This window comes from Excalfactoria chinensis, chromosome 9 (genome assembly GCF_039878825.1).
Source record: "Excalfactoria chinensis isolate bCotChi1 chromosome 9, bCotChi1.hap2, whole genome shotgun sequence".
Lineage (NCBI taxonomy): Eukaryota > Metazoa > Chordata > Aves > Galliformes > Phasianidae > Excalfactoria > Excalfactoria chinensis.
The window spans coordinates 18020124-18047233 of record NC_092833.1 but is presented as its reverse complement, the minus strand read 5'-3'; the positions used below and the strand labels follow the sequence as shown (position 1 = coordinate 18047233).

The 27110-nt window shown below is 42.9% G+C and overlaps 1 protein-coding gene and 1 non-coding gene across 2 annotated transcripts; both read right to left on the bottom strand.

Annotated features, from left to right (window-relative positions):
* Nucleotides 1–789: 789 nt before the first annotated feature.
* Nucleotides 790–22859, bottom strand: KPNA4 (karyopherin subunit alpha 4). The gene is made up of 17 exons (XM_072344334.1): nt 22495–22859; nt 14919–14963; nt 13940–14029; nt 13823–13852; nt 13686–13738; nt 12462–12557; nt 12259–12344; nt 10529–10615; nt 9492–9661; nt 9360–9404; nt 8562–8693; nt 8188–8316; nt 6915–7019; nt 5966–6037; nt 5256–5418; nt 4073–4167; nt 790–2730 (listed from the first exon to the last, which is right to left on the bottom strand). Exons 1-17 carry the CDS (start codon nt 22561–22563, stop codon nt 2632–2634), a joined length of 1566 nt encoding a protein of 521 aa, XP_072200435.1. The 5' UTR covers nt 22564–22859; the 3' UTR covers nt 790–2631.
* LOC140256487 (small Cajal body-specific RNA 7) lies at nt 7528–7842 on the bottom strand. Its single transcript, XR_011904754.1, has one exon.
* Nucleotides 22860–27110: the final 4251 nt, after the last annotated feature.

The window sequence follows — 27110 nt, the reverse complement described above, 5'->3', positions numbered from 1 at the left end:
TGCTGAAGGAGCATTGCCATCATTACTACAATGTTATAAGCTAAAATATATCCAGCGTTACAGAGGCACAAAACTGATTTGTGAGCACCATCCCAGCGACAAGGCTGCACCCGTAGGTAATTCTGGTAACTGTGCCATTCCTATTTCCAACCTTTTGCCACCGGATTGGTCTTCTAGAAGTAAACCCTCAGGTTTCTCATTCGTATCCCACACAACTCCCCTATCCCCAGGAATACAATTACCTTAAATGGAAACTTCTTTAGAGAGAAAAAAAGGCATTAGCTGAACAGACTCCAGCCTTGTTATCCAAGAACTCTGACTGCTGCCCCCCGGTGGATGCTGGGCTATTCAACCTTCCAATATTTCAGTGCACTAACAGAGTAGGGACAGGTGAATTTCCTGCTTTAGTTTTGACTTTTAAATACAACATAGTGAACACTTCGTGTAAAAAGGTAAAGGCTGAGGGTAGCAGAGTGCTGGATCAATAACATTCTATGCAAGCATGTAACACCAGGAGGTGGCAGCAGGAGTGCTGTAGGACCTTGCCCCACTGCTGTTTTCTTCCTGCTTCAAACCCACATATTGCTACCAACATTCTTCTCCTCTTACCTCTACCAACAAGGCAGCCATCTCCTCCAGCACATCGTTCTACAGGTTTTGGGTGTGAGTAAAAAGAGTAATTTCTCTTCTCCAAACACACACACACACACACACACCCCATCAGCATCACCTACAGCATCAGCACCTTTTGGAGAACAGTGGGGTGTAAGACAAAAAGACACGCTCAGTACAATACTGTTGCAAGATTTAATGTTTATTTCCCCAAGACAGCCTAGCCTGCACTCTACTTGGATAAATTTCACAAGCTAGTTTCCGCTGCTTCTAGTTTTAAACTTTAACCATGTTTCTGATGACAAGGAATGCTGCAAAAATACTCTAGTCCAACAAAGAGTTATGATCACAAAATAATCTTTATCCATTCTACAGTGTTTCAGAATTACCAGTTGATTTTAAAACACAAGGTAGATATAGATGCTAATGGTGGCTAATCTGGTATGTTTTATTATAGCAAACTGTTGTTCATGCAACACTTGTGCTCAAAGGGGAAGGCACAGCATTTCCTACAATGAGCCACCTTATAAAGAGTTCATTTTGTACAAATTTGTAACATCACCTTTAATTTAGTGTGCAGAACCTCAAAACTGAGGCATTACTCCAATTATAAAAACACTTGCATCGCTTTTGTGCAAGTTTTAAAAATACAAAGTTCTCTCTAAAGTGGCTCAAAATAGATTGTTCATGGCTGCCTACATCTAAGATAAAAAGAGTCTAAAACAATTGGATTAGGCATATTAAAGGTGTTCAAACCATGACTTGATTTGTACATCTATTCACACCTCTTTTTTCGGTCTTTATTCGGCAGTACATATGCACCAAATTCCATTTTTAGAAGTTTCCATATCATTTTCATAGAAAACAAAGTTTGAAAACAAGTAACATTGAAACACAGCACGGTATTCTACCACAACGGAAACATTTGGTTACAGGACTCAACAAAATCTAAAGATGAGCTATGCTGTAGATTACCACATGCAAAGGTCTTCATGTTATCTTTGAAAATGAAAAGGATGAGATTTTTATTACCACATTTTACTGCTTTCTACTATTATGGTAACTTGTGTACTGCAACACAGTCTATCTGAAGGGAAATGTATGATCTTTTCCATGCAAAAATCTACAAATTAGTTTTGATGATATGGAAAGCTTTTCATAACATCAAACATTCATCTGGTGCAAATGCACAGGGAAGCCTTCCTGAAATTCTGACTTTACAAACAACTAATAAGCCATACAGGAAAGAACTTAAAAATAACTGAAAGAAAAATAAGAGGGGAAAACAAAAAAAAAAAAAGAAAAAAGAAAAAAAAGAAACACAGGCTGCAGGAGTAAACCAGAGTCTGCTGCTAAACCGGTCTTGGTTTTGTGTCCAGTGTAAGTTAACACTTATGAACTCATTTTGATGATTTACTAGGTTTTATTATCAGCCCCCTGAAGGCGAATCAAGCTTGCATGCGTTCACATACAGCATCACAACCATACTCTCGTACACACGCCACTCCAGGACTAGGAGTCTGCTTCATGACTGAAGAGCCCCGTATTTGAAACAAGTCTGGCTCCACAGCATCGAGTCCAGACATTCATTCAATGTTGTCCATTCACACGGTGCTTCATAGCAAGGCCTGGGCTCATTCTCCTTGGACTTATATGGGCATCCTATTCTCTTATGCTTACAAGGCTTGATGATGGTAGTACTGCATTTCCCCCCAATTGCTCTAGTAAGTCATTGTTCCTTCTCAGGCACTGAAGATCTTTGACCTGTAGCCCTTTTTCTTTGAACAATCTAAATAAGCATTCAGTGTGAAGTTTTTCATTACATTTTGCCACTCATTCTCACTCGCACCCACTCGCCATCTTGACTTCATTTGGGCTTTTCTGTGATTCCAAATGAAATCTTCACATTTTCTTTCCCGATTTAATGCAGCAGCGGATCCCATGAGCCAAGATTGATGGATCAAACCTTTTTTTTTTTTTATTCAGTGCTGCATTGTACCTAACCTCCAAAATACCACTCTAAAACTGGAACCCTTCTGCTGGTACATTGGCAGATGAATTGAAACCAAATGTTCCGCCTTGTATTGCTTCTGGTACAAGGCTAGGATCTTCATCAATCTGTAAAAGAACAAGAATACAATAAGAAGGAACAGAAGGACAGACCCACTGAGTGACAAGCTCTCTCTCTCCACCTATCCCCTTCATTGCATCAAGCTTTCTTTCAATCTTCTCCCCCAAACAGGGAGTGCTATTATGATGAAACAATTTAACCTGAAACGCTTTAGATTTAGTAGATACACTGCATGATAGCACCTGGTACTCTCATCTTAAAAGTCACATATCATACTGGTTTGTGAGCTTATGAAGTGTCACTGGTCCTACAAAGAGACCAACGTTACTCAAAGAGCAAGTTGAAATAGCAGTTTCAGCTTAAGTAGGTAGTGCACAGGTTGCCAAACTGGCAATGTATTAAATTCCAAGTCTCGCTATATACACAGAATCTGAGCTCCTAAAGAAGGACCTATTGTTGATATTAAAAACCAGACTAACATTAAAAAAGGAACCTTAGATGCAGATGATGGTTGTATGTTCTATAGTTTAACCATTTCTGCAATAATATGCTCCCCAGATAGGTTCAACCAAGTAGGAAATCCTCATTTCATGATGCAGACTGACGTTACATCTCCTTCCAACTATAAAAGATACTCACTACACATAAAGTGCACAGAAATCAAACACCTTTGTTTGATTTACTTTGCATGTTTAAAATGAAAGCTACGCATCAGCACGTTTCTACTTTCACCTCACGCACATGTACTCACCTCTGAAATTATCAGAACATTCAAAACATTTTTCTTAATAATCGAACCTTGAACTCAGTATTCAAGTCAGCAAGTGGGTTAGCAGATGTGAAATACCAAACTCAGAAGCTGACAGCTAGAAGAACTACCTGAAGCCTAGTATTTCATTCCCTACAGATGAGAGGCTTAAATTAGGTAAGCCCACTTTGGACACTTCACAAGCAATAGAAGATATGCAGCAGGTTCACAGAAGGGCTCATTCCTCACTGAATCGGAAGTTAATCATATATACTAACAACAGACTCTGAAACCAAAGGGTTGGTCTGTAATATAAGGGTTGGTGATAATAATAAACAAAATGTGCAGAAAGGTGTTAAGATAAGCAACCCACTGAGCAGTGCTCTCCAGTAGCATGGCTGCAGAACATGGCATGTCCTGAATGCTTGTGAGTCCGACAAGAAATAACTCTGCAAAGTGGGCTTACCAATGTGCAACAGCACCTTAAGTGCGTATCAGTCAATTGGATAGACTTAAAAAATTCTGGTGGAGAACAACCCAACAAATGCCAGGCTTCAGAGCTGCTGTCTCTCTCCTGAATCATATTTATGAAAGAAAACAAAAGATTACAAAAGCAGATGTCAGAACTCTCTCTCACTTACATCATCTGAAGAGAAGAACTGATCAATGATCTCATAAGCCAGTTTGTAGATGTCTTCATTTTCATGATTTTGTAGCTGTTCAATTTTCTCCAGGCCTACACAAAAAACACAGTCAACTTAAAACACTAAGCTGAAGTAAAACAATATCCCTCCCTCTCCTTAAAGTCCCATCATACAAAATCACTAAAAACAAACCCAGGTACAGAGTAAAACTCAGATGCTGCTAAACCCACTTGACATGCTGAAGCATAAAAGGCTTTAAAGACAAGAAAAAAAGGTACTAGAGCCTTTGGAATATGCACTACAAGACCAAAAAAGGTCACACAGAACTCCAGTTCCAACAATTACAGTGATCCCTTCTCACTTCGAGTGGTTAGGCCAGTCTTTGGAAATAAGGGCAGGGGGAGATGGGGGCACTAAGCAGTAGTTTGTACCCTCAATTCACAGTTGTAGCCACAACCCATCACATTCCAAATCCATATGCTCTTGGTAGCACATATGCCATCGCTTACTGATCTGTAGCTTGATTATATACCAGCGAGCTCCAGCATACAATGTTTTGGCAGACACAAGGGAAGCATGCATCCATGTTTTCAATGTTCTGATCAACACAGGCATGAACACCTCTCCTCCCTCCTGCCACCCACAGAATTAAGCTTTCTCCCTCTTTCAAGATTTTGTATTTTAAGATTCAATCCATGTCAATGTTATCTCAGTTTTTACTTGTGCCCAAACTCAGTACCACTGTTCTTTCATCCTGGAAGATTTTTGGTCAACCTAAATAGCGATCAGCATACAGAATGTCTGACAGCAATTAAGGAAATAAAGCTGTATTTCTGCACCTTGTGTGCCTTACTATTTTATTCCCCCATTAAAAACAAACAACACCCAGACACACATCTGATTAAGGTAAGCAAGTTATCCATACCTTTACAGATAATTTGTCAAGCACACTGCATTACTAGAATACCTGTCACCTACTAAACTTGACTGCCATAAGCCAATTATTCCATGTTTTATGTTTTATTCAAACACGAACTTAAACAGGCAGAAAAAGATGATGCTGTTTCGTAACCAAAAAAAATGCAAAATATCTGTGCCAACACAGAGCCCACAGCAGATACACACGGCAGGAGGTTCAACAGTGTGTTTAAAACAGTATAAACACAACCCAACTTCTTACCTCCGCACTCTTCAATAAGATTGGCTATGGTTTCTGCTTCATCTTCAGCCATTTTTAATATATTACTTAGTCCGTCCAGAACCACTTGCACAACTTGTGCATCTTTTACTGTTAGCAAATTGCAAAAGGGAGGAATTACGTTTTGTTGAATTAAGTATGCCACCTAAGGATACAAAAAGAAAGAGGCAGTGATCTTAACAGTGCGACAGAGACAAAGCACCACAGGCACAAACATACACAAATGTAAGGGAGTCAAAACACTGACAGTGACCCAGCAGGATAAAAGCAGTCTGTAGGAGTCACACTTCATTGCTTTTTTTTATTTAAAGTGTAGGAGAGTAAACTTACAAATTATGCTAAAAATACGTTTTGAAAGGCAGACTGCTGCAACAAACAGCAGGTTGTGGAAATTCCTCAGCAACAGGAAAGTCTGAACTTCATGTTTCAAATAATGACACAATTTAATATTCTGAGTTAACATGCAATTATTATACGTAGTTAACAGATTTTTATCACAAAAAATGGCAAAAAGATACTAATGCTGAATGATCAAGATCCTTATCAGAGTGTGCAGCTGCTCATAGCTATAGGTGTATCCTAGCAGAGGGGCCTCCATCCAAGTCCCCACCGATACAGCCAATCCAAAACCAGAACCTAAGTTCACTCCTAAACCTGCTGTGGAAAAGGTCTGCTCATAAGGTTTGACTCACTTGGTCTTTTCTCCCGCTGATTGTTAAATTGCTTATTGCCCAAGCAGCTTCTTTCTGAGTACCAAAGTCACCCTAAAAATACAACAGCAAATAGAAATTATGTCAGATAAGAACTGGAATTATTATAATGCAGTCAAAGCTTTAACTTGCCCTGCTTTCTTCTGCACAGGAATGTCATATCTTTCACTAGAAACTTGCTTGCATTGAAGCACTCGTCTCTCACATTCTTTATCAACAGTTGTCATGTTACAGTGAGAGATAAGAGCCAAATGTTTGCTTAGATAAACATACTGTGTGCACTGTATATGGTACGTACTGTAACTGGTTGCCTCTGAAGTTAGTCAACAAGTTTCCTTACCAAGTTTACAAAACAGAAAGGTTAATCCCTAACTCATTCCTCAATGACCTCATTGAGACCACAATTCTATCTGGAAACAGTTATTTGTTACTTAGGGGGAAAAAGTACTTCTTCAGTCTTAACCCCAAGTTCATTCCATCTTTGTCTTGGCTGCAAACAAGGTTGGTACTTCTGGCTTCTATTGCTGTAAGCAGCACACATACATACAGCGTGTTGCCGTTTCTGAAGCAAAACTCACAACTTACACTCTACAACTACTGCTCTCCATCCACATCTATTCGTTCCATATACGGGCAAAGATTTCTGTCCCCACTCTTTACAAAGAGGAAAAAAAAAATAAATAACAAGACTAAAAGGAACTGCAAAGGGTGGATTTGCTCCTTTCCCCAGTACACACAACATGCATTTTTGTGCAGTCCTTCACAAAATACTGTCCAAAACAGTAGCACATCTTGCAATAAGTGCCCAAAGGTAAGGTTTATCAGTCTCTCTTCCCAAGTTTACAGTATGATGTAAAGCATGAAGCAAGAAACTCAGTGTCATTTTCCCCACTTAATGAAATGAACTGTTAAATCCTTCTTATTATCTGACCTTATCTAGAAGATGTATTATCATTGGAACAAGGTTTGCATCTATTACTGCCTGAACTTGCTGCTGATTTCCTGCAGTGATGTTAGATAGAAACCACACTGCTTCCTGAAAAATAAAAGATTTTGAGAAATTAATTCAAACAGTATTCTGTATTTTATTTCCATCAGCAACATTTTACATTCGGGGGCATCTACAACCTCAATGGGCAACCTGTCCCAGTGCCTTACCACCCTCACAGCAAAGAATGTCTACCTAATATCTAGTCTGTATCTTCCCTCTTCCAGTTTAAAACAATTTCCCCTCATCCTGTTGCTACTTGCCTTCATACAAAGTCCCTGCCCAGCTTTCCTGCAGACCCCCTTCAGGTACTGTAAGGCCACTGTCAGCTTCCCCCAGAGCCTTCTCTTCTCCAGGCTGCAGAGCCCCAGCTCTATCAGTCTGTCCCCACAGGGGAGGTGCTCCAGCCCTCTGATCATCTTTCCTTGGTCCTCCTCTGGACCTGCTCCAACAGCTCAACCTTTCAACTTATTTAGCCTGACATTCTGGACAAAGCTTTCTTTCAAAATGAGATTCAATTCCCCAATTTCTGTATTTAAACATTCAACTGAGTCTCTTGGATCAGATCACAGGTTCATTTTCATTAATGATCCTGTTAGAGATTTAAGATGCCTAGGCTTGTCTTGGTGAGCTTGTCTTGGGCTTTAATCATCGGCAATGTTGGAAAGTAGGACCCCAGAATTTAACAACATGCCTCAGATGCACTCCGGAATCAGCACTTCATTATCAGTGCCCCCATTTAAAGCCTCTTCTATACAAGCATGCATGCACACACTCCCCCCCCTCCTCACCCCCCTCCCCAATCTGACTCCATTCCTCACACACACTCCATTCAAAGAGACATCCAATTATCTCCATTTCATCACCTCCAAGAGAGTCAGTTTAATTAAGATGACATTTCACGTATCAATATCTTTAACTTTTATGTCAACCATCAAAACTGCAAGATAAAGAATTAACTTCATAGGAATTCATTTAGAAGAATCAGAAAACCACCATTCTTGTCAGGGACAAGGTTGTAGTTCCTTAGAGATTCTCCTATGGTTGTTAACTTCAAGAGGGGGGAAAAAAAAAGACATCATCCTTCTTGCTGTACACTGGCATTTTGTAATTAGTGGTGTGGTAGAGATCCAAGTAATGACATTATATGGACTCCAAACCAGCTCAGCCAAATATAAGGGATTTATCAATCAAACACAAACTCTGCATTACATACCTTATTAATTTTTTCTTTGGGATGCGTCAGAAGTGCTGGAAAATGTGAAAGAGCTTCACAATTCAGAACTACCTGTGTCTGTTCATCGGTACCAGTGACAATGTTTCCTACCGCTCTCAGCGCAGCAGTCTGAAACAAAACACTTTCAGTTCATGCAAACAAAACATTTCCTTTAAACAGAAAGAGCAAAAGTTTTTCTAACTGAGCATATGCTACAGCTTCTAACAGTTAAAGAGGCAAAGAATGTTATGTAAATGATGTGCCATATAGGAAAGAGTACTCCTTAAAGTTCAATGTGGACCGTAAAAAGAAACTGGCTACTTTCTCTGGCACTGCATATTGAGCGACGCTTAAAAATAATTAACTGAACTCACTTGCACTTTCACTTCTTGATGACTGAGAAGAGGAACCAAATGAGGGACTATTCCAGAGTCTATCACCATCTGGATCTGTTCATTGCCAGCATCCGTTAGATATGAGAGGGCCCAGACTGTATCTACCAAAATCTAATATAAGAAGAAATGTATTTGTAATTAGCACGGAGGTATCACCATTCAGAAGAGAGAATTGATGTAATGCAGCAGAATCTTGTCTGTAACCTATTTTGACAAACTTAATGTTTCCCACTCTATGGAAGTCCGAAATAGCTGAAATATGTTTAAACATTTTGGTAAATCACTGTTGCTGTTAACATCACCAACTGAGCTATAACTTTATTAAAAGACAGAACTCCTAACTCTGATTCATGTTTAGGCAAAAAGCTGACCGATTTCATAATTTCAGTGGAGTCAGTCATTTAAGTTAGGTTAGTATTTAACTTCTGACGCAACAGTAACGTGATAGTTGCTAATAGTTGCTAGCAATTCTAACATTTTACACATAAGCAGATGCTCACATTTTCTTCTCATTTGCACAGATTTCTGTTATAGTACCAAGCTCAAGTGGTAGTCATAAAACCCCTACATTTATGTGTTACTGAATGCTTACAGAAAAATCAAACTATTTTGTTATCAGGATGAACTTTCTGAATGAAGAAGAGCTGATTCTCTTGAAGTACATTCAAGTAAATAATTATAAAGCTAGGGAGAAAAAGACCAGGCAAAAATCATAACTGCTGCTTAAAATCAAATATGAAAATAAGCACACAACTATCTCAAAGCGACATTACTTACATTTACATCTGTGTGGTGAATTAAAACACAGAGGGCTGGAAGGATCTAAAGAGAAAAAGAATCATTTCATCGTTATTTTTAAGGCATTCAGATACTCAGCTTTGCTTTAATTGCAGTGAGCAATTCAGTCACCTCCTGAATGGTTTCCATCGGCGGAGGAGGATCTTTGTGACGGCACAAGTTGACCATGACCCAAGTAACGTTTCTTAAGAAAGTTATGGGAATAGATGGGCTGATGAAGGACAGCAGCGGTTTCACTACTCCGAGACTAATAACGTAATCTCTACATTGGGGTCCATCACCTGTTACAAATCACAAGAGCAAGAAAACAAAGGTCATCCCATTCAGTTTGCAGGAAAATAATAGCACAAAACTGTCACCTTAATGTAAAAATACACTCCAAATCCCTAATGATAACCTAAGGATTCTCTACAAGTGGTCAAAACCAGTTTATACCCAAGTCCTGTGCCCTGTTGTTTGGAAGACAAATCTGTGCAACTGCTTTTGCATGCATCCAAGAAACGAACAACTAAATCAGATTAATAATCATATTGGATCCAGCCAGTCTTAAGCATTCACACTTATGAGGGCATCAGTCTGACTTATGTACACTTAAGACTCAAACAAAAAATGCACACGAAGTTTAAGGCACAACAAGGCTCAACAGCCCACCGTTTCCTAGGTCTTCCTTTCTCCCTTTCTTGAACACGGGAGTGATGATTCGCCAAACTTTTTTTGGCTTGCTTCTTAAGACCTGGCCTTTCTAAAATGTCAGATGGAGGAAAACCTCAGTATGTCAGAAATCAGAACTTTAAGCACTACAGCTGCAATATGGATTGTATACCAACTATAAGCACTGCCTAAAGCCTGTGCACAAGAAGTCAAATTAAAGACTGAATGATCACAACTTATCTACGACTCAATATAGCATGTGTGAGGTCAGGCCATATTTCAAAACCCAACACAAGACGCTTTTCATTTTAACAATCTGTGCATCTGCTTGACAATAATTCCTTTTCCTGTACCTGCAAAGAAAGCATGTATGATATGCTTTGGGGTGTACACACTAGATACATGATACAAGTTCTGATACAAAAATGCTACCAAGCTATAATTCATTCATTTTCAAAAGGAACTCAGCAATTGTTAGGGGCAGGAGTAACACAAACCTATGATATTGCCTAAAGCCCACACAGCTTGTTCGCAAACATTTTGGTGAGGTGAATGCAGCAGTCTCAGAAAAAGTGGTACAGCATCTGGAAGATACAAACAAAACAGCACGCGGTTGTTAAGGAACACAGATCTGGAAAGACAAAATGACTGAACTCAAAGTCTAAGAACTTTGTGACAATTTCTTCCCCTGGTTGAGTATTGGTCAAAGCTCTACCAGCTTTCCAGGTGACACTGAAGTAAAACACTGTAACAATTCTTCATTTATTGCTTGTTCTTATTGAGCTTGCAACTCTTAAATTAACCAGACATTGAATTTGTTTTAAATCTCAAAAATTTACCAAAGCTTGTCAGAACTCCAAGCTGAGTTACACTCATTATATATAGAAATCCAGTGCTAACTTTTCTATCAGAACCAATTGCAGAAGTAGTAACTGTACAGCCAACCTCACCCATTCAAGTTAGCCAGCTTAAATCAATAGATTATTGACCTGCAAAATAGTTAAAGAGGGATGGATGTGGATTCGATCTGCTGCAGTCTTACACACTGTCCTCCCACCACATCACTACTAGTGGTGAAGAATGCACCATTTGCTCACCCAGAAATCCACCCAGCCACTTAACAGCCAAGATGGTGCTAAGAACTAAGAAATAGGTGTATTTTTAAAATATAAAGCAAACAACATACAAGCTGTGAGAAGCTTGTAACTGTTTAACACTAAAAATGAAAAAGAAACGATCTACTTCAATCACTGAAGTCAAACACTCAGCTGTAGAAAGCACAAAACATTGACATTGCATTGTTTAAGCCACTCTGCACACTGGAAAAGCTGCATACTTCCTACATTGAATAAAGTTCCAAGTAGCACTAAAAAAGTCAATACATGATAGTAATGTCGGGGAAAACAAAATTAAGTATAATTCTGTCTTTTCATTTTTGGAAACGCAGTATGCTTAATGGTATCAGCAACACGCACTGCAACATGACACTGTTTCTATCCATCAAAGATAACAGTGTCTCATGTATTGCAATTGTGGATTTCTTCCTTGGATTTTAGGCAAAGCCTTGCTTTACTGTGTGTTTATTCCTTCCACATTTCAAGTACAGAAGACAGTTTGCTTTGTAACTCAGATTCCAAGTACCAGACAAACTCCTTCCCAAGCTTCAGGTTCCTCAAATCACAAAGGCTAGTGTTTTTTATTCAACTCAAGTTAGGAAACGTTTCATGAGAAGTATTCTCTAGACTTGGTTCATGCTTTTCTTCTGTCTCCACAATTAGATGGGAAATCCCCCCATGGGAGACTTTGCTTTTTTAAATTATGTTTGAGAAGTGAGAACCAGCAGATACCAACTCTGCTAAAATAGTGTGAGTTCCCAGAAGAGATTACTCACCATCAGGAAACCCTGAATTTAAAAATCTGAGAAAATGAAGAACAAAAGCAGGTGTGCACTTCAACTGATGCTGCTTGCCAGAGAAGAAGTAGAACTTCTGGCAGGAGACTTCATGGACAGGTCCTTCAGCGACGGGCCTGTGATTGACAACTCAATTTCAACCAACCTGGCTATCGCATGAAAGGACCAACCCTATCACACGTGGACTGGTGAACATGCTTGAGATACAGAGAAACAGGAGTGTGGATGCGATGCTCTTTACACTATCATTTAAATCTTGTTTTTGTGGAAGCTATGGTGCATGCTTTATCAACCATCAAACAGTAGTGGACTTACTAGATTGAACTACGGCCTGTGTTTGTTCAGAGGTTCCAGATGCAATGTTTGTCAAAGCCCACGCAGCTTCAAACTGTAAAGAAGGACTGCAGAAATAAAAAAAGACATATATTGTAACATGAGTTTTCAATCACAACACACAGGCATGTCAGCTAAACACTAGGAGTGCCCACAGCAATGCTTGGATTTGTAGAAACACTTACTTGTCATCTCTTTCGAGACAGTGCACTAAAATAGGTAATATTCCTGATTTTATTAGATCATCAATCGGTGGATTGCGATCACTGGAAAGCAGTTTCCTGTTTGAGAAAATAAGAAAATACAAAACTCAACAATCACAGAACAAGAAGCGAGGACTAGAAAAGATCACTGAAGGTCATTTAGTCCAACATCCTGCTCCAAGTACAGTTCCTGATAACACTACGTCAGGTCAGCCATGGCTCCGTGTAGCCGAGCTTTGGAAACCATTAAGCAGGGAGATTCAACAACCATTCTGGACAAACTGTTCCAGTTTTGTGCTGTCTTCTGGCAGAAACTGTCCTCCCCAGTGTCTACTTCAAACACAAAACAGGACTATTCTCAACACTAAAGGGAAAATAACTAAGTCTCAAAACTGAAATTACTGAACTACTGGAACACTGAAGCTATTACATTCATTACCTGTTTTAGTGACCATGTTTTCTTTGGTAAAACGCTTCAAAATTAGTCAGTAATATAATCTGAATTATTCAGTTATGCTCTCCTGCAGCTTCTTCCTCCCCCACCCAACAAGGGAGATAAGGAGATCCTGTCTGCTTTGAAGGGAACAGCAGAAACTTGTTTCTTCTTCTTGTTCAGTGAGAAAATAGTCACAGTGCAGGCTATTCACAAACCGCCTGCTCAAACTGGAAGAGAACTCTCACTTCAAGAACCAACTAAAGCTCTAGGTTTTGGGAAGAGCACTGTCTCTTTCCTCTTTCCTGCTCCAGCTTTAGACTAAAGGGTGGCGCAGATCAAGGCTGAGAAGCACTTGTTTTCTTCTCTATAAAGACTTAAAACCTTCCTAACAATTGTCCTCGTAGAACTTCAAATTATCAACATACACAACTGCAGAGAAGCCCTCTTAACAAAACCAGCAAAAAGGACTATGCCAGTTCCTTCTGCATTTAAAAGGTAAAGACTTCATAGTCCTGCTAGGCACATCTTACTGCACTACAGGGCACTGTACTAAAACAAAAGCTAGTAACAGAAAATAAGTTTTGAAATCTTTGAAGATGACAGCTTTTATTTCTTTTCTTTTAAATTCTACTCATCCAGGATTTGGTTTTTTATGTCAGTGAGTGACATCCTCTCCTTAGTTAAGCTAGAATACACACTGGCTGAATTCAGCTGCGTGGCTGAATGAAAGAAGAATGAAAACAGTACATTTGAGAGAAGCGTCTTCTTACCTTGCAGCTTGCACAGCACTTAATTGTATACCCTGGTTGTCACTCGAAGCATTCTAAAATAAGAGAAAAATGAGACTTCCCATATTTGTCGACACAATATAAATTATGTGAGAACAACAATTTTTTATTTTTTTTACCTGTACTATTGCTTCCAAAGAAGTGTTTTGCTAGAGAAAAAAAAGATACAGAAACAGTCAGCAATTAGCAACCTCTAAGGGGAAAAATAAAAGACATGATTTGGACTTGATTCTTACCACTCTGAAGTCACCATCTATATCAGAATCTTCACAGATATCCTCATGGGGAACATTTCTCCTCTTTAGAAGATGTTCGTCTCTTTTGTTCTTAAAAACACGTAAGAAATCACATTTAGGGGATGTGTGGAGTGTTAAGAAAAGCTTTTTGAAACCCGCATCATAGGTGTGTCTTCACTGACACTATTAAAAGTTCCAACGCTCCAGAAGTTAGTAACAGCTGTACAGGGAAGCACACCTTGGAACTCACTTTTTATTGATAAAAATGCCATCTAGCTTTAGCTATAGCAGTAACTGCACTCCTTCTGGGAGTTTCATATGTACATCCATCAGTGCTGACACTGCAACTTATCTGTTAGTATTTGTAACGAGACCAGGCCATTCCACAAAGTTAAGTTTTCTGAAGTAATTCAAGCTATAATTTGAGAGAAAAGTCATCTTATTGCCAATAGTTCTCAACAGCTGTATCTTCTATCCACACTGCTGCTCTGCGAAAGAAAATAGCTTTCTGTCTATGGATTTGGAAAGGAAAAAAAGCACAACATAGAATGGCCTGTGTTGAAAAGGACCACAATGATCATCTAGATTCAACCCCCTGCTATGTGCAGGGCCGCCAACCACCAGACCAAAACCACCAAAAACCTCCTCCTAATAGCTAACCTAAACCTCCCCTCAGCTTAAAAGCCATTCCCCCTAGTCCTTACCAAAAATGGTAAGCCTTTCAAAATCTTCAAAATTACAAACCTTCTTAAGACTACAAATAAAACTGCAATTTTAAATGTGAGACTTCTATTACTGGGAATGGTAACTTCACAGCTTCCTTCTACACCAAGACACCTCCACAGAATTAGTAAAGATAAGCAGTTTAAGAAAGGTGTTTTCTGTGGACTACAGAGTTGCACACAAGCATTTTACTTATTTAAAAGTAACCAGCATCCCCGAGCCCCATTTAGTAACAAGTAATTCTAGTTCATCTCACCTTTCTCAACTCCACGACAACTTCATTCCTTTGTCTTCTCATAGTCTGAAAAGAATCAAAACAGAAGTACATTATTATCTGGACCTGGGTCAAGTGATTAAGTTTTGCCCAACTATTTTCAACTTCATGCACTTTGAACAGCACTTCTACACACCAGATTTCACCGTCACTACTGAAACAAATCCAAGAGGAGGTGAAGTAACCCAAGTGGGGAACAAACAAGCACCTTGAAGGGAATGTCAGATGATGATGCTCGTAAAACATAACAATGCCAAGGCAAACTATCAGAAAGCAACTGGGATTGCCTGATATTTGTATCTCTTTCTCAGTTCAAGATTACTTGTGGGTGTTCTTTGAGTGGGGGGAGAAACAACATCACCAGAGTACATGAGGACAAAACCCTGAGCCAGCAGTTGCCACTTCCACACTCAGCACTGACCTCCCTCCAGGCTTAGGCACAGGGAATGTGAAAGCCATAAAGTCTCAACCATAACAGTTATTTCCCTGCCTTGGGTAACTGTTATTAATAAGTTCAAATTAAGAGTCCTAATAAGTACAGCTGAACTATAATGTGCAAAACCAAACTATAACTGAAAAAATAACATCCAACAAAATCCACATAAAACCCTCAGTACAGGAAGAACAAATGCATTTTCCTTATCTTCCATTTAGAGTCTTCAGGAAAAATATGTAAACATGCAAAAGTTAACTTGTGCAAGGTGTAAACAAAAAGAAAATAATCTACAGTGAGTTTATCCTATGCTTCAGAATCTGAATGAGAGGAAATGAGGAATGAAAGGAATGGACGTGACATCAGACCCAAGCTTTCAGCGCTGGGTAAGGCACTGCACCTCCTTGAAGGAAGGAGTTAAAAGGAATAGGGGACAAGAAGGGATGAGAATGGAAAAGAAAGTATGGCCTTAAACTGCTTTGCAGGCAGAACCTTTCATCACTGAAGGGCCAAAAAAATGCATTTTGTCAGGATTGAAACAGGCAGAGGACAGCAGTGGGGAACACCTGCAAGCCAACAGCTTCCCATTAAATAAAAGGCAAAGTAAAGGAATGTACCTAATGCATCTGCAGCACAAAGATGTGCCAGGTAAGAGTCACTACCAAGTACAAAGTGTGCCACACTAAAAAGCACCAAAGCCAGCAGTCAGGAAATGTGCATATTTTAAAGGATGTTCAACAGGCCAATCGAAGCCACAATTAATAGCGGACCTCAACGCTGCTCGGCCTCTTCAACTTTACTCCTGTAAAAAGTCAAGTCAACAACACAAGGTCAACAGTGAGTATTCCCTGGATGCAGATAAGCTCCCTTTCCCTATGATGGGCTCTGTGCAGGTGGCCACGGGCTGGCAGACCCAGCAGCTCCAGCTGCCTAAGATCTCACTGCCTTTGGGTGAAGAACTGCTGCTAAACATCCAACCCTAATCTCTCCTGTTTGAGTTTTCTCCCTTGTCCTACAGGTGAAAGGCTGTTGCTAACCAAGAGTGAGATGGACTACGTAGTTTCAAAAGAGTGGGAAACTGCATTGCTGGGAAGCCAACCATAAAGGGAAATGAAAGTATAAAGGCTTTTAAAAAGCCATATAGTCACAACTAACAGTGTTACGACTTCGGTGGTAGCAAACCCTCATTCAGAACAAGCTCATATGCACAAATGTAACAGAAATGGGGAGAAAAGAGTGGAATTGAAACAGATACTCGGAGCAAAAAAACTCTTGGGCACAACTTTTACAAAGTTTCTTTACCTGGAAAAAAACCCAGAGTCACTGTACTGACCTGTACTGACCGGGCTTCCAAACCCTGCGAACCCATCAGCACCACTGGAAAAGGAAAAGGATCCTCCTCCAGAAAATAAAACCAACAAAACAAAAAACCCCAAACAAAACCAACAGGAAGCTACAGGGCCGGCAGTCTGAGTTCCCCTCTGGTTCTGAAAAGGACCCGAATGCCGTGGACTTGCAGAAGCCTCTGCACAAAAGACAAACCAAAGTTAAGTCCCTCTTAAGAGCAGTTCAAAGCAGGGCTCCCTGGAGTCACTTTCTATGCAAACAGCGCTGGGTTGATGAAGCTGCTGTTGGTTCAGCCTGTCACTGCTCTGCCTTCCAGGAAAGGAAAACACACAAGAAGGAAGAGATGAAGCGGAGGAGTTCCACAGTACAATTATCACTGCTGGAAATGGAATAGGCTGCTCTGAGAAACCCAAATAACAGCAACACTTGGGATAAACTTGTGTTGTCTGTCAGAAATCACCCCCAAGAGAAGAAATCAAGATGCACCGCTTCCTTGGCAGCTGGCATCATACAGCTGCATTCTCCAGTGTCACCTTCGGCTCTGGAGAAGATCTGATGTGATTGTTGAACTGCTCTGAAGCCGTCTCACCTTGCACTAACGCAACCATTAGCAAGCAAGCTCCATTTACAAGTTTCTAGAAACAGATTTCTGAACGCTCCTTGCTTGGCAACTGCTCCACCGCATCACTTCGGGATGAATTCATCTGGCTCTTTCAGTCACTTCATTCTGCTCTACATCAGAAATCAAGTAATCAAATCTATTTTCATCAACCTACCACTGCTACCCTTTTTTTCAGTATATTTAGCTCCTAACATTTTTACCATAAAGGCTATTTTCTGACCATTAATCACTCCTGAGCCCTTCAGCTTATCAGTACAATCTTTTGTGAGCTGCAGCATGCCGATACGTTCACGTTTTCCCCAGCAGTGCCCCATACAGAAGTTTTAGGCCCTACGCTCAGGGACAGCTCAGCCCCATCAGCCCAGCAGCCACACTACCCAGAACTAACACACCCTCAGGCCTCTTGCACTTCTTTCTCCAATCCATGCTTCTCAAGAACTTGACCCTACCACGGAGCAGCGTATCTTCATTCTTTCCTCTGTGCACTTCAGGGCTGGATTGCTGTCATGAAATATTTCACTTGAGCAGCTACTTGTGCACCTACAACAGGACAGCCTGACTGCATACAAACAACGGTAGAACTTCACCTATTTCTCCTACTCTAGTAAATAAATGCCTTGCCAAAGGCACATCTACTGTGCAATTGCTAAGGCAGTTTAAAGCAGAGCTGCTTCTCTCTACACTATCACAAGCCTGGTCTGCAAACATAGAACCCATGGGTGAGCAGGGGAAGGGGACACTACCAGGCACCTCCAAGCCCTGCTGCTCAGGAAGCAGCCCACAGAGCAGATGAGAAGGCTGCTCCATTCCCACAGCAGCCAGCACAGCCCCCACAGCAATGACAAAGGAGCCTCACAGGTATAAAAGAATCACTGAATGGCCTGGGTTGCAAAGGCCCACAGTGCTCACCTGGCTCCAACCCCTGCTGTGTGCAGGGTCACCAACCAGCAGCCCAGGCTGCCCAGAGCCACATCCAGCCTTGAATGCCTGCAGGGATGGGGCACCCACAACCTCCTTGGGCAACCTGTTCCAGTGTGTCACCACCCTCCGGGGGAAAAACTTCCTCCTAAAAAGGCACTGAACTACAAAAGTAAGGCTGCCCTTTGGAGCTGTATGTAAGCTCACGTCTGAATTTGTTAAAAATCCGAAGCAGTGACTTGGGCCCTCCTTTATCCATTATTTCCCTCCTTTGCTAATTCTAATTCACCTGCAGACTGCAGCAGTAAAGCCTGCCCTCAACATCACCCATAAAAACGCTGCAGAGTTTTAAAGTAAACCATCTCCACAAGGTCCCACCAGAAAAACGCATCTCAGCTCTTTCCACTTTAGAGTTACAATGGGAACTCTCAGTCCAAAGGAATAAAAAGATAAAAAGCAATGACTCTGCACATGCTGCCATTCTGGCTTTTTCCTGGAGAAGCTGTGTACTCAACTGAAATGCTCTATACAAACAAGTAACTCAGTATGATTCTTTTAAACAACAAAGCGTCGGAGCTTCCTCACAGAACTGCAAGTCAGCGTAACGGGACCTATTTTTAACCAGCTCATAGGAGTGAGATTCCTGCTCTCCTTCAGCTCTCCCATAAGGATCTCACACAAACCCCCTTGTGCGGGTTATGGAAGAGGTTCAAGAGGCTTCAACTACCTGGAGGAGCCAGTGAATCTCAGGGTGTGAATCTCAGGGTGTTCCTTCCAATGCTCTGAAGCTTCCTTGGTGTTCCCAAATACACCCTTGTGTCACAAGCCCGCTGACCTCCACTGGCAACTGTTACAAGTCCTGACACAGCAGATGGGAAAACATTCAGACTCGATGGCCACTGGGCTGCTTGTTCCCAAGTACCCTGCATCACACCCGCATCAGTTTTTACCACGCTCCAATGTTTGACACTTCTGTGTTGGCACTATTAAAGCAATTCTCAGTATCTCACCCAACCGTACAGGCAACTCAGGGAAGAAAAGGTGGACAAACCCTGCGGCTTCCTCCAGCACTTCCAGAGAGATAATCTGCATCAAATACATCTCGGATGCCATTTCAGAAACACCTAAATGCCAATCTAACTTCAACGCTGCAGTGTGCATTGATTAACAAAATAAGACACAGCACCTGATGAAACAAAGCACCAACCCCAAAGCTCCCTTCCACCAGCAAGGCCGCACTCCAGAGTCTTGTAGCAGCACCCAGCAATTAGTGCACACCAACCCGTTCCCAAATCTGTGCCTGCTGCAGACACCAGGAAGAGCTTTCACTTATTCTTTGTATAGGAAAGACGTAAGATTTGATTCTGAGGCATTTGTACAACAAGCAAACGCTGGAAAATAAAACTCAGTATCACAATAAACAGAAAGAAAAACAACTCATCCTCTTTTATTCAAAGGAGAAGAATAAAATGAAGGCCAAGTAAAACCTGTTTCTCATTGAAGAAGTGGTGAAAAAAAGTGAAAGCTACCATAGCTAATTTTCCAAGTAATTAACAAATGCATAAGTCGCTCAGCACTCACTGAACTCTGGATTGGGCTTTGGATGTAAGAAGCGGCCGTTCCTGTAGCTCTGTAAGGCCACCCCTGAGCTACCGAAGTGCAATTTCCCCTTTCTGGCGCTGACACTGAAGTCCCAGAAGAGCTGAGCAGCACCCTGTGTGTTACAGTGGGAATCTTCATTGCCACACAGAGATCCTGCCTTCCTTCGTGGTGGCTGCAGCCTGTTTCTCTCCTGCCACCGGCTCTTCAGATACCGAGTATAATCAGCCTTCTACTATTCCTTTATTCAGTACTACAAATCAAAAGGCAGAACAAGCAAACATTTTGTATTCCTGCTCACAATGAATCCCTCTATTCCTACTGTTGTCACCAATCTGTCATTTTAAAACACGTGGCAGCAATTGTTTACAATATAACATGCCCATGCACGCATGTTTACCCAATACTTCAGTGCATGAAGGAATTATGCTAAATATTATTATGTAAAAGGTGTCTTTTTGTTTTCCTTCCTTCAAGGACCGCCCTTATGCTTTCAGAAGCCCACTGAGAAAGTCTGGAAAGTGAAAATAAAACCAGTATTAAGAATCCAAAAAGCCAAAGAAACGCTCAGCATGTCTGAGAATGCTGGAAATCCCCTGCGAGCTGCAAGGCACAATAACTTCCCTGCAGCCGCAAGCTAAGTACATAGCGACAGCATCAGCTGCCTGTTCAACACCTTGCCATGGTCAGCCCACTGACTGTAAGCACAGACCTTCTTTTCTTCTCAAGTCTGTACTTTGCAGCTACCCCCAGCACTGCCCAGTAACTCAGCATGCCCCCAGAATAACACCTAGCATATCTGATGGCTTGTCTGATGCAGCAAATGGAGGCAAACAGTCATGGAAAAGAAACATCACTAGTGCTGAATAACAAACCGAGGGGTAAAAGCACGATTTTAGCAGAGGTTAATGGGGGAGGAGTGAAGGAGGCAAGATGAGGGGAAGAGATAAAGATCAAACACTGGTTGCCAACGTGAAGTAAATAGACATTTTCCAGCTAAAGCTGGGCAGGAACACACGTGCCATGAACGGGCTGAATAGCAACTGTTGCTACCACAGGATACTTAGCTCGGAGAGGACCTCAGCAATACCTCAGCTCTAATGCAAAATGCAACGTAAAAGCAGCTAGAAAATAAGAATCAGAGCTGTGAGCCTGAGCCATTGTGTGAAAAATAACCATCCACACCGGTTATTTTAGGCAGCAAACGTAAGTTCCAAGATTTGTTGGATAGATGTCAGTATCTCAAATTTAATACGGCCTGAGAGCGCTCCTTTCACTGCGCAGGACACTGAAATGCATCAGCAGATTCAGAGGAGTACTAGAGACTGCCTGCTCCTTCATTCACAAGCACCTACAATAAGACAAACTGGGCACGTTCCTCCCGAGCACTGAGCTGACTTGCCGTAACCCTCAGCATGGAGGCACCGAAGGACAGAAAACCCCGCTGAATTCCTGTGTTGTTCTCCCCCACACACTGCTTTCCTTTTTCATGTTGTGTGTACATCCCCGAGTGTCCTCCCCAACTTTCACTTCTTTTGCAGTTGTTTATTTAGCAGTAACAAAACATTCATACACAAAAAACCATCTGAGACGAGGAGTTACCAACAAAGCCGAGGACCCACGGACACATCTCTGTGTTTACCAACAGAGCAGTCACTGTGGCAATTGTTCCTACTTTTACCTCTTTTTGGCACCACTGGACGTTGTAACTCAAAAATAAACAGCCTGATCAAACAGGAGTCGGTAACACCTCGAGTGGGAAACAGGGGTGATGCTTTCACAAGTGATAGCGATATAAACGCGCCCTTTACTTTTCATGTGGATGAACAGGGGACTCAGCAATGCACGAGGACCAGGATCTCGTGTCACGGTAACCATAGGGACACGCAGCGGGGCCAAACATAAAGAGAACGTGAAGGCCAGAGCCCTGAGCTCAACCACGGCCTCACACTGACGACATCACCAAGCAGAGCCTTCCCCAGGGCCGGGAGTGATGGGCGAAACTGATACCCAGCATAGAGATTGGAATATCTGCTGCAGGAACCCTCCTTTAATTCAGTCCCGGAGCAGCACGGATAGGGATGGAGGAACCCATCCACGAGTTCACCACCGCACGCTGAGCCCACGACCGCTTCCACACTTCGCTTCGAGAGCGATATTTGCCCCGGATAAGGAAAGAAACGACAAGAAGCGGTTTAAAACCATGTTTAGCGTCAAGCGGAGACGACGAGCCGCTGTACCCACGGGGAGCAGCGCGGCGGGACGCGGCCGGGCCCTGCCCTGACTCAGGCTTTCCAGGGCCGAGCGGAGCCGCGGGGCCCTCAGCGCCGCCTGGGCGCGCACCGCCCCGCAGGGCCAGCCCGGCGCGCCCCCCCGCCTCGCACCGACAGCACCGAGCAGCGCCGTCCGCCCCGCGCGGCCCCTCAGCGCCTCCGCCCCCAGCGCGGAGCCCAACGGCCGCGCCCGACCGCGCAGCGCGGCCTCTCCCTTCCCCTTCCTCCCGGCCCTCCCTCGCTGGGCGGGCGGCGCAGGCCGAGGCCCCGCCGCGGGCCCCTCGCCGGCGGATTAGGAAAGACGCCACACGGCCGCCCCCCCCCTCCCGCCGCCATGGCCGGGCGGCCCCTCCCGCCGGGCGGTACCTCCAGGTCGCGGCCTTTGTTCTTGAAGTTCTTCAGCCGCTGGTTGTCCAGTTTCTCGTTGTCGGCCATGGCGGGGGGGAAGGTGGGAGGGAGCGCGGCTGCTCCTCCGCCTCCTCCTCCTTTTTCTCCTCCCGGACCCGTGGCCCTGTAGCTCCGACCCACCGCGGGCCGCTCTCCGCAGCGGCCGAGCCCTCTCTCCGCGCCGCTGCCGGGCTGCTCGGGGCGGCGCTGCCCCGCTGCCGGGCGCCGAACGTGCCGGGAGCCGGGAACGGCGAGAGCGGGGGGAGGGGGGAGAGGGACGGCCTCGCTCTGGGCCGCCCGGCCGCGCCCGCCGATTGGCCGAGGAGCCCGCGCCCGGCGGCCAATGGGAGCGGGGAGGGAGAGGGAGGGAGCCGCGCAGCGCCGTGACGTGCGCAGTGACGGAGCGGAGGAGGGGGAGGGGAGAGGGAGGGAGAGGGAGAGCCCTTCCAGGAGCTTCGGCCGCCGCCATTTTGAGTGGCGGGTCGGGGCGGCGGGGGAGAGGGGAGGAGCGGGAGGCGGTCGCTCGTCCCCCTGAGGCCAGCGCCGTCGTTGCTCTATCGCCGGGCTTAGGAAAAGTCCATTAAACGTTTTTATGATACAGCTTTTCCCCCTGGGGGCTGATGTGCGTGTCGGGGAGGGCAAATCTGGAGTATAACAATATTATCTGTTGGAAACTCAGTGAGCTATTATTGCTTCTTGACAGTGACTCTTGCAGAAACACAGAAGAAATTCCCAGTTCTGCAGCTTTTCTGTGACGCGGCTGATCAGAACACAGCAAATTCCTAGGGGGGAAGACAACAAGGGCTGAAAGAACAAAAACCCACTGGATATTGTGTGAAGACTTTGTTTTTCTTCCTTTCAAGGCTTAATAATGCACGTAACATTTGGACACAACTTCTAATGAAAATATGCTCAGACTAGTACCTAGTATATTCAGTCTCCCTCAATATATGGGCATACCTCGTTGTCTTACCGATATGGAGCTTGACTCCACCTCCTCTAGACCTCATTTAAGGGCTGACCACCACTAAGGCAGCATCTCCTGCAGATTGCTCCTTGCTGGAGATTGCCTCAGTGTTTCCCAGCAAATTAAAGGCTTCCGTATGGGTGAAATATCCTGTAAATAACCTTTTGGGTATTTGTTGCCATCTTGATGTTATTGTCACTGCACATTGTCTATTTACACCTTAAGAAGTAAAATATTTTGCATTACCAAACTGGAAATCTCTTACAATTTGCTTTGGGTTTTGTTGCACTGAGTTAGTTTTGTAGCTCTGTGTTTTCATCTGGATGGTCTGAATTAGCTGAAGTGAAACTCCTTCTGATTTAATTCTCAGGCGTATTTTAAAGCTGCCTCCTCTTGTGGCTGAGGGTTGTATTGGATGTTTCACAGAGACATGTGAAATCCTGTGTTTTCTTCATCTTTGAAATTGCCCTAACTGAACGTAGCTATTGCAATCACACAGTTAATGTGATGGAAACAGCTCTATGCTGCCAGCCGTGATCTAATGCCTTTGCTCAACTATGTTGTTTTTTGTTTGGATATGGTAAGAGAATCCAGGCAGGAATACCTAAAAACAAAAGTTTAACTAGTTAAGTATTATTTTAAGTGAAAATTTGAGGTGAAGCGCTCTGAGTTTTGACTGATTAATCTGTTTGTACAGTTAACGTTTTACTCCTGCTGAGGAAATTGCGTGCAGACAGAAGGAAATAAGAGGCTTTTCAAAAGTGAAACTGCTTTGGAGCTTGGCAAAATAGTTTAAGTAAAAATATTGCAGAGTTACTGTAACAGATTGACATGAAATGTTTGGTCTCAAAGGATGTCCGGTGCTTTACAGAGCTGTCATGAATTTGCTGGTTAGTTGTGATGTCCCTTCCTTGGAGGAACAGCTGCTGAGCCCCAGGGAAGAATTTTTGCAGAGTGGTTTCTATAACGTTGCATCCTCAGAGTGTTTTCTCTGTGAACCAGTACATTAATGCGCAATTGAGGTTCCGTCTATGTAGAATGAGGTCGCTAATAATGAAACTGGACCGTGGTACCCTGATTTCTGATCATGCCTTAAGATGACAAGTAGTCGGGCTATGAAGGTGAAGAGCACACAGTGTCTAAGGGCTGACCCAGAAGTTACAAAAAGGAATAAAAGCTTTATCCCTTGGTTACCATCTCCTTGTCTTTGCTAACCTAAACAGGCCGACTTATCGCCTCTGCCACCTCCCGCTGTCCCCACACCGAGCACTGACTGATTACACAGCATGTAGTTTGGGAAGGATGGAATTGGAAAGCCAGCACATTCTCTAGCGACCAAAACTGACTCGATGCCCCAACTAGTAACAGTGACCTTTCCATGAAATCATCTCTCTCAGCGCTACCTCTCGGTTCTTGGAAAAAGACTGACCGAAAGGAGGAACTGAGCAATAGCCGTGTCATTTCATGAGTAACCATTTGAAAATAGCTGAGAATCACTCGGCATTCCTAGGAGAACCTGCCTTCAAATCGACACCTGCCTTGCAACCACAGATCTAACAGGCCGTTCTGGCATGCACAGTTTTCTTACCATGTACCTTCATATAAAATGCAAGAGCATGCTTGGCTGTTATTGAATTATGTATGTTCAGAGGAAGACTACCCTTCAGCAGCCTTTGATCTGTAGTTCTGATCTGGTATCAGCTGAAGAGTAATTTACAGCCTGTCTTAAGTGAAGACATAATCAGAGATTAATCAAGTGCGTTTTGTTTAACTGCAGTCTAATTAATCTGTTTAGCTCTCAGAGGAACAATTACCAACTTATTTTTGTATTGGTTTGATTTTACCTCGGATCTGCCTTGCAAATCTCCCAGCACGTGGAAGGGTTGTTTTGAAGAGCAGTTCTGAGCTCTTCATCTCGTGACGTTGGTCTGGTGGGCTTTTTTTTTAACAAAAAGCAGAAATTTTGGCTCATTTGAGTAAAATGAGTTGCTGGAAATGGCTTCTCATAGCCAGGAAACCTATCTCTGTAGTGTAAGGAGCAAAACATTATGTAAAGCTGAGAAGATTTGTTTCGTACATAGAGAAATGTTCATTAATCCTTGGGCTTATGTGCCTTTTCAGGCTCAAAATGGAATAGCTAGTATTAACAAAAAAGTGGATATTAGTCTGCTGGTAGGGAGTTCTCTGATAATCTTTTATTTGGTGTGCAAACACAGCTATATATGCTCTCGTTTTACAGGCAGCATTTCCAAGTCTGGAATCCAACTCTTCCTACTGGACGTTAAAACAGCCGTTACCAAGTAATACCTGAACTGGAACTGGGATCAGCTGGGAATGCTGCTGCAGTTGGGAAAGACATTAAAAAAGTGTTGATAACACGGAACTGGGCTTCACAAAGTGGGCTTCATTTTGAAATGGGCATCATTACAACAGAGCTGGCTGCATAAGGTTGAACAGGACCCGTTCAAGTAAAACACTACGGTTTGCTCAGGCCCTGTGAAACAGCTCAGGCTCTTTTGCACTTGTTTTCACTTCTCCCCAAAGTGCTCTGTTGTAGCTCCTTAACATCAAAAGCTTTTCTAGACAGAGATGGAGGTGATGACAGACTGTTTTCTGCTGAAGGAGAGGGCAGGTGGAGGCGTAATGGTGCCAGAAACGAGTCAGCACACAGCCCTTAGCATGAGCAGACCCCACGCCATAGCACTGCACACTGTGCTTGTATTTCTGGCCTCCCCTCTGAATAACAGCCCCAGGTTGCTTTAGGGGAACTGATTCAAAGTTGCGCTTTTGCAAAAGACGGCACAACTTTTAAGATGAAATCTAAGAGAAAAATTGATTTCTACTCTATGTAGTGCTGCTGTTACATTTAGTCCTCCTTGATGTCACTGTGTTAGACCTGTGCTTCTCTCCTCACTTTTTCACTGTGCTTTTTAAATTGTTCCTCGGCTGTTTAAAGTTGCTTTTTGTTGGAAGCTGCCTGAAGGCCTTTGCATGACAGTAGTGAAATATGCAGACCACAAACTCTTTGACTATACACAACATGTAGTACAGTAATCTAACAGTTTGAAATGTAACCACCCCTGGCAAGCGTTTGTGTTCATCTCAGGCCTTGCAGTTACCCCTAGGAAGACATCACAGTGCTGCTCTGCGGCTGGGAGAGAAATGATTTACCCTGCTTTGAAAGATAATACAGCCCATGTAATCAATGGCAGGTGCTGCTACAGTGCATGAGCAGAAATAACGTTTAGGGAATTTTCTGCAAGCAGTTACAGCTCTCATATCTTTGGGCTAAATTCATTCTCACACGGGGGGCATTCTCTCATGCAACGGGATGCTTCTGTCTCATTCAAAAGCATGTGTCCCCTTTATTTTTCTGTGTCCATTTAGAGTCATTGGCTACATTGCATTTTAGCTTTGCTGTGTTTAGAGAAAAAACCCAATGTATTCATGCTTGCAAAAACTACCCTTTAGCAGTGCTTAGGAACCTGCTTTCTAACATTGCAAACACTCAGAACAATGAACTGCAAGGAACCGAAAATCAGCCTAAACCGTCCCAAACTCAGCAGGATTCAGCACCTTTCCATTTATAACACTGCCATCATGTTGAACAATGTACTAAAATTACTGG